The sequence below is a fragment of the Chanodichthys erythropterus genome, chromosome 1 (genome assembly GCF_024489055.1).
Source record: "Chanodichthys erythropterus isolate Z2021 chromosome 1, ASM2448905v1, whole genome shotgun sequence".
In the NCBI taxonomy this organism is placed as follows: Eukaryota; Metazoa; Chordata; class Actinopteri; order Cypriniformes; family Xenocyprididae; genus Chanodichthys; species Chanodichthys erythropterus.
In genome coordinates, this window is record NC_090221.1 from 10,339,540 (window position 1) to 10,347,757 (window position 8,218).

At 49.0% G+C, this 8,218-nt stretch overlaps 1 protein-coding gene across 1 annotated transcript in view; it reads right to left on the reverse strand.

Moving 5' to 3' along the window:
* gria1a (glutamate receptor, ionotropic, AMPA 1a) overlaps positions 1–4,703 on the reverse strand; it is a 101,173-nt gene extending 96,470 nt beyond the window's left edge. The window contains exons 1-2 of the mRNA XM_067387587.1: positions 4,653–4,703; positions 4,370–4,504 (exon numbers count right to left, since the gene is read on the reverse strand). Coding sequence (XP_067243688.1) covers positions 4,370–4,409 — 40 coding nt within the window. The 5' untranslated portion in view covers positions 4,410–4,504; positions 4,653–4,703. The remainder of the gene's footprint in view (positions 1–4,369; positions 4,505–4,652) is intronic.
* Positions 4,704–8,218: the final 3,515 nt, after the last annotated feature.

Here is an 8,218-nt window from a genome sequence, read left to right on the forward strand (position 1 = left end):
ATAGCTCTGAGGACCAAACCTGGTTCCTCCAGAGCGGGGCCACCAGAAGGACTCTGTGCTGGTCTTCTCTGATACGCCTGATGACCTGGGGGATCAGTGCGATCGGAGGGAAAGCATAAAGGGAGCGTGCTGGGCCATGTGTGGGCCAGAGCATCTACTTCCTTCGAGAAAAATGTTGGGCAATGAGAGTTGTCTTCTGAGGCGAAGAGGTCTACCTCTGCCTTCCCGAAGAACTCCCAGATCGTGAGGACCACTTGGGGGTAGAGCATCCACTCGTCGGAGGGGATGTTGCTCCGTGACAACATGTCCGCACCCAGATTGTTCCTGCCAGGAACATGAGTCGCTCTGAGCGACTGAAGCCTCGGAAGAGCCCATTCCAGCAGACGTTTCGCCAGAGCGCATAAGCGGCTGGACGAAAGACCGCCTTGGTGGTTCAGGTATGACACCACCGTCATACTGTCTGACCGAACTAGAACATGACGTCCCGTCAAGTAAGCCTGAAAGAACTGAAGGGCTTTCATCACTGCTAGCATCTCTAGACAGTTGATGTGTAAATGGCTTTCCTCGTGGCTCCACGAGCCGAAGGCCGGTCTGCCCTCGCACACAGCGCCCCAGCCCAAGTTGGAGGCGTCTGTTGAGAGCACCGTCCTCCGTGAGACAGCCTGCAAGGGGACTCCGCGTTGGAACCATACTGGATCCATCCAAGGTTTCAGGGCTAGAAGACAGGCCCGATTGACCTTTGAGACATAGGCGGCCGTGCCGCCATGCGCTGGGAGGAACCCGGAACTTCAACCAGTACTGAAGAGGCCGCATCCGAAGAAGGCCTAGCTGCAGCACCGGGGAGGCGGAAGCCATCAGCCCTAGCAGCCTCTGGAAAAACTTCAGAGGGAGATAGGCTTTGTTCGTGACAGATGCCGTGAGCTGCTGAATTGCCAGGGCGCGCTCTGGCGAGACTACTGCCGTCATACGGACCGAGTCGAAAACTGCTCCCAGAAACGAGATTCGTTGAGTGGGGCATAGCGAGCTCTTGGCTAAGTTGACCCTGAGACCCAGGCATTGTAGATGGCTGAGGAGCACGGATCTGTGGCGTTCCAGCTCGTCTCGTGAACGGGCTAAGATGAGCCAGTCGTCGAGATAATTCAGAACCCGGATTCCCATCTGTCTCAGAGGGGAAAGCGCCGCGTCCATGCACTTGGTGAAAGTGCGGGGAGCCAGAGACAGCCCGAAGGGCAGGACCGTATATTGGTATGCCACCCCTTCGTATGCGAATCTCAAGAATCGTCTGTGACGGGGGGCTATCTGGATGTGAAAATACGCATCCTTCAGGTCCAGCGAGCAGAACCAGTCCTCGGGGCAAATGTGCGCGAGGATCTGCTTCAGCGTCAGCATTTTGAACTTCCGTCTCGTGAGGGAGTGATTCAAAAGCCTGAGGTCTAGGATGGGTCTGAGACCGCCATCCTTTTTGGGGACCAGAAAGTAGCGGCTGTAAAAGCCTGTCTCGCTCTCTGACGGAGGAACCATTTCCACAGCTCCTTTTTCCAGCAACGACATGACTTCGGCCCGGAGGACATGAGCGTCGTCCGGATTGACCGATGTTTGAAGCACCCCGGCGAAGCGGGGGGGCCGTCGTGCAAACTGGAGCGAGTAGCCCTGGTTTACGATCCCCATGACCCATTCTGACACATCGGGGATGGCCTGCCAGGCCTCGGCCCGAGTGGCTAGGGGTTGAATAATGTTGGGTGACAGACCGCCGTTGAGAGGGTCGTACACCGCGAGGGGTGGAAGAGGAAATTTGCTCTTTTTGTGATGAGGTAAAAATTTGTCCGCCGTGAAAACGGCGTTTGGAGTGGGCGCAACAGGTGTGGGCCCAGCTGTCACTTGGAGTATGTTTCCCACGCCCGGAAATAAACGAGGCGGAGGGGAAATTACCCGTGGGAGCTTTTGGGGTGGTCCGGTCGTAACGGGACGGTCCCCCATCCTCTTCCTGTCCGACGAATCAGGACGACTTCGGAGGCACCGGGTCCAGCACAATCCTGGGCCGGGGTCCCTGGCGCCTCGGGAAGGGAGGGCGCTTCGCAGGGCGCGAGCGCTGGCGATGCTCCTGGGGCGGCGCTGCCTGTGTTGCAGGTGGGGCTGGTTTGTTCTGCTGAGCCGGCGCAGTCCTGGGGCGGCTAGACGCAGAAGCGGAGCTGGAGCGCTTAGGCAAGAAATGCCTCATAGCCTGAGACGATTTCTGCGCGGCAGTAAAGCGCTCAGTGAAGCCATCCACTGCAGGCCCGAAGAGACCAGAAGGCGAGACCGGGGCGTCTAAGAAGGCCGTCTTGTCTAGGTCTTTGATCTCCGTTAGGTTGAGCCACAGGTGGCGCTCCAACACGACCAGGCTGGCCATGGAACGACCGATGGCCTGGGCCGTAGCCTTCGTAGCTCGCAGGGCAAGATCCGTGGCGCTGCGGAGATCTTTGAAGGCTGGCGCGTCGATTCCAGACTCATCCAGAGAGCGGAGGAGTTTGGCCTGGAATGCTTGAAATATGGCCATGGTGTGGAGCGCAGAGGCAGCTTGGCCCGCCGAGGTGTAAGCCCGTCCAGCCAGAGTAGAGGTGGTCCGACAGGGCTTGGAAGGAAGGGCCCTCTTCGTCTTCCAACCCACAGCCGCGGGAGGACAGAGGTGAGCAGCCACCGCTTCATCTAGGGGTGGCAAGCGCTCGTATCCCTTCTCCTCGGCGCCGTCGACGGCGGTGAGGGCGGAGCGGTGCGTAGTGTGGAGGCGGGCAGAGTAAGGAGCGCGCCACGACTTCGTCAGCTCTTCGTGGACCTCAGGAAAGAAGGGCGCTGAACGCTGGCGAGGTGCTTGGCGGCGGCCTGGCAGAAACCATTCGTCCAGGCGGCTGCGAGACGGCTCCTCTGGAGGGGCCCACTCGAGGTCCAGCTCTTCAACGGCTCTAGACAGGATGCGGAAGAGCTCGGCATCCATGCCCTGGCCATGCTCGATGGGTTCCAAGGGAGGCGGTGGAGCGGGGTCTTCCGGCTCGCCAGCCCATCCTTCCGCTTCGGAAGCCGCAAGAGACATGGAGTCGTCTTGTTCGTCGTCTGTTCCCCCGAATGAGACGAGGTCACTCGCTTCTGCGGAGGGACGCTGCTCAGGGCGAGAGAACAGAACTGGAGAGAGTTCCCTGGGAGGAGAGGGCGAGGCACGCGGGGGCTGGGCCGGCGTGAGCTCGCTCAACTCCTGGCGCTGAGTCGCTCTACCCCGCTGTCTTTTCCTCGCCGGACCGCGGGAGGAAGGAGACGGGAGGGCGCGAGCGGCGAGATCGCCCTCAGTGAAGAAGGCGACCCGCGAGCGCAGGGAAGCGAGACTCATACACTCGCAGTGCGGGCATGAGTCTCCAGCGAGCGCGCCGTCTGCGTGGGGCTTGCCCAGGCAAGCGACACACTCGCTGTGTCCATCGTCGTCGTGCAGGGGGCCCTGCAAGTACCACATGAGTGGCGGGGCATCGTGAGACGCCGCTGCCGTGAAAACGGCAATTGGGTGGCTCTTTTAGAGCGGCGAGGGCCGCGGAAGCTCTTAAAGCGGTGAAAACCGCTGGAAATCGCTCTTTTAGAGCGGCGTTTAAGCCGCGGATGAAGCTCTCAGGCGGCGCGCCGGATGGCGGCAGGGGACGCACAGGAAGCGGCCGGAAGCGGGAAGCGGGAGGCGGCGGCTCGGCGACGGCGCTAGAAGCTGCAGTCCGCGAGGGCGCCGGCGCTTTCTTCCACCGGCGAGTCCAGGCGAGTCCGCTGCGGGAGCCTCTTCAGACGGCGGCGAGAGCAGAAGGCGGCGAGCTTCTTCGGCTTCAGGCGGAGATCAGCGAAGAGAAGTAGATGTCGTCGCTGAAGGAGAAAACACTGAAATCCTATGGCGAAACGCCTGCTTATATAGCCCTATACCCCGCCCATTTCGGCGGGAATATTCGCGCGCTTTGTCGCCATAGGCCGCGCAGCTATGCCGCGCCGCCATTGGTTCAACAACTTGTCTATGAGTGAACCAATGACGGTGCAGTTACACTGCGTTATTGAAAAAGGCTTCAGCAGCGGGGAAAAAGGGAGACCTTTCCCCATACGCAGTACGAGTGAAGTATCGAAAGGGAACCGTATATCACCAATACATTCAAAACGCCACATTTGCCAGGCCAGATATATTAGAGTTTAATACAAATAAGATCGATTTTTATCTCCGCGTGGTATGCGCAACAGGGAAACAAAACTTTCACATCCAGACTTCTTCATTTTATCATTCTGCCATCAAAGCAACAGATAGACATGGACAGCAGCTGCAGTGCGTTGATATTCACTACACACATTTTCTCTACAGTGTAAAACGGGTTGTACTCACAAGCATATGTCATGGAGAAGCTATTCCCCATTTTGACCATATCCACTTGAGGTACCAGTTTAGGGATTTCCTGGTGTTGCGAGAGCGCAAACCGAAACACTTCATATTCGTGTGATTCGGTTGGGAACAATCCTCCTGTGGGGAAATATAAATCCCACAATCCGTTAAAACAATGCAGTTTTCTGGTAAAATAAGTAAAATGACTAAGACCGTATTTATAAGTCTTTTTCCATTTTTTATTCATAACGCACCATTCTACACTTCACTTTTATAATCCACTCACCTATGTTGATATTACTTGGGAAACTGGAACCGAAGCACAATCCCAGAAAACTGGTGCAGAGCAGTGTGAGGCTTCGCTGCATATTTCCTTTTGCATTAGCGAAGAAAAAGAAAGCCAAATCCCAAGCATGGGTATGCGCGTGGTGTAGAATATCTCTTCTGGATGCTCTCACGCTATTCGCACATCGGCGAGTGAGCAGCGTGGATTACAGGTGAACCTCTTTGCTCGTGCTGTCCTCTCTCGCGCTGCGTCCTTGTGTGTTGCGCTCCCAGCCGTTCTTTCAGCACAAGCAGCACTTCCTCTGAGAGCCGCGGACGCGCGCGCGAGAGTGAGTGAGGGACCCCGATAACCGTATTCCACTCCAGAGCAACACCATGTGTGGACTTTCTTCTCGCCTTCACAGCTAAGCACTTACTGTATGGTAGAATTAGCCAGCGGTCTTTTTTCGTGTTTAACTGTGCGTCTTGTTACGCACAAAGAGAGGATGGCGAATAACGCGTAAACAAACATGAGCGCATATTTTGAAATGATGTTTCAGAGAAGTGCTTCTCAACCTTTGTCACTTCGAGGTCCTTCATTGGGCAATATTCGCAGGGCTTTGATTTTTCCTCTGGTTTCTTGTAATGACGATACAGCTTTTTTTTTAACAGAACATATGAGTGATTAAAATAATGAATTGTGATTAATTTCCTGATTCCAGCAGTTTCAAGAACTGTATGTTCTTCAATAAAAACAACAGCTGTTGTGGGGGCGAATTGAAATAGGAAGTGTGAGGCTAGTTTAGATGTTGGACATCTTTGTAACATTTTTTTTTTATCATATTAAGCTAAAAATGCTGGGTTAAAAACAACCCAAGTTGGGTTAAATATGGACAAACCCAGTGATTGGGTTGTTTTGACCCAGCAGTTGGGTTAAATGTTTGCCCAATGTGCTGGGTAGTTTTATTTAACTCAACTATTGTTTAAAAATGACTATATGGCTGGCTTAAAATGAGCGCAAAATATGTTGGAAATTAAAAATCAGACACATAATTACTAGAGGCAACAATAATAATCAAAAGATGAACATTTATTAATAAGCAAATTAATAAATGTTTATTATTTAATTACTATTAATTAAACATATTAATAAATGTCATTTTCCAACCTATTTTGGGTTCATTTTAAGTGATCAATAAAGTGATTTTTAAACATCAGTTGAGTTAAATAAAACTACCCAGCAGGTTGGGTTAAAGATTCAACCCAACAGCTGGGTCAAAACAACCCAATCGCTGGGTTTGTCCATTTTTAACCTTGTTTTTAACCCAGCATTTTTTAGAGTGTAGGATATTTAAAATTTGATGTCATCTTTTTCAGGATGGCGTCTGCTGTCAAAGATCTCAAATGCCAGTTTATGTTTCTTCCACGTGAATTAGGCATGAAACTGATAGAATCAACTTTAATTTACATATTTCAAACCAGTATAAGGCATTGTTATAGAAGATGTAAACATTTGTATAATCTTAGAATAAGCATTGTGTTCACACCACATAATACCTCCCATAATAATAATAATAATAATAAAATAACTTTATTTACAGCTCACATAAATCTGACGTATAGTTCAAGACAGCACTTGCCAGTGTTTTGTGCACCATTCAGAACTCAATGGACAATGCCTTTTAAATTCCAATTCAGTTTCTGAATTTGAATTGAGGTAGCAAACAGGATGTAGAATTGCAATTCAAATTTGAATGTAGAGAAGTAGAATTAAAATGAAATTGATGAAAATGAAAAATTGATAATTGGGTATGTTATCATACCTAAAATTCTCCTGACTGAACTGTTGTCTGTATTTGATCATGTTTCAGAGTATTCCAAGTAAATATAAAAGCTCACGTTATGGTTTATCTTGGTTTGCACAATATATAAGCTTGGAGTTAAAATTGTGATAGTCTGTAACATGTATAGGCTCAGGCATTGAAACCATCCTTTATGATGTTGCCGGGCAATCTCTACCACTTAAAGCTGCACAGCCGGCTTCATAGCCACTTTGAGCTGGAGAGAGCAATGACAAGATTAGAGCTTTCGGGCTGATTCAGAACAACAGTGGGTTATTTATAATCCACTGCACTTTCAGTGCGATAGAGATTACCTGCTGGCAAACACTGCAGGAAACAACATGCCAGTCACTGTCGCAGCATCACTACTGTAATTCTCAAGCATGAGCCCTTCAAGATGCTCATATTCTTATGGATCTATGTATTATATATATCATGTTTCTAGGTTTAGTTATCACATGCCTGAGGGAGGGTACAGTAAAAGTTCCATATGTATTTGGTCATGGCATTATGCTAAATGCTTGTTGATGAGCAAACCTGCCTGGTTTCTGCAGTGAAACTATATTGGCGTCAGGTGTTTTAAATGCAATGTGTGCTTAAATGCTATGCACGTTACTTTGTCAAGTCTTTTGTGAATTTCCCTACTTGTTTATGAAAAGGGGTTGTAAATCCTACCTTTGACATTATTAGGATTAAGGATAAGCTCATTTATCAGACCCTGGCAATTTCTCTTCTCTGGATAATGAAAAAATTGCTTTTCCTTTTAATATTTCCTCATGCAAAAACAGGACCAATTAGCATATTTTCACTGACAATAAAATTTAAACGATTAAATGGGTATGGGGTGAGAAACAAGAGTACTTTTCTCCTGTCTTCAATTAAACATGCATAATGCGCCGATGATAAAGCACGATAGATACGGTATCTGCCTGCTGTCACACCTTTGAGACTAGAGGAAATCTGGTGAGATGTAGCACTGCAGAAAACGAAAGAGAACATCTGAGAACTTACCGTCATCTGCAAAGTGTAAAAGAGAAGGTATCATTCATTATGAACCAAGTTCAAGAGGAAGGCACACATACAAATGTGGCAGGATGAAGCATATGGGCCGCAATCAGCCATATCAGCTTTTTACCATGAAGCTCAATTACTCATTGGAAAGTGAGAAGGTGAGAAGGCCTTTCTCATTAAGCCTGTATCATATTCAACCCAAAAGACCTCTATTAGACATCAAGGCAAAAGGAGCAAGTAGTTAGAGGCTCGGAAAATTAGTTGCACACATTACGTAAGATGTTTTGATGATTGTACACACCGCTTGTTCTCTCTGTAAAGGATGCATGTGCACTCTGGGGCCTACATAATTAACGTAATATTTTTTTTCAGGATGGTGTCTGCTGTTAAAGAACTCAAATGGTTAATGCAGCATATGTTTTTTTTTAATGTGCATTAGACATGATACTGATTCTCCGAATCATCTTTAATTTACACATTTTTATCCAGTTTACAATACCACATTTGGATTCACAAGAAGATGCAAACATGTGCATAAGCTTATTTAGAATAAGCATTATGTCCATACCACTAATCACATAATACCTCACAGAAGGCCAAATAAACAGACAGATAGACAGACAGGCAGATTATTAGATGTTACGTATAAAAGTGTACACTCTAAAAATGCTGGGCTGTTTCAAACCCAGTTTGGGTCAGATATGGACAAACCCAAAATGTAATTTAAAAAATGTAA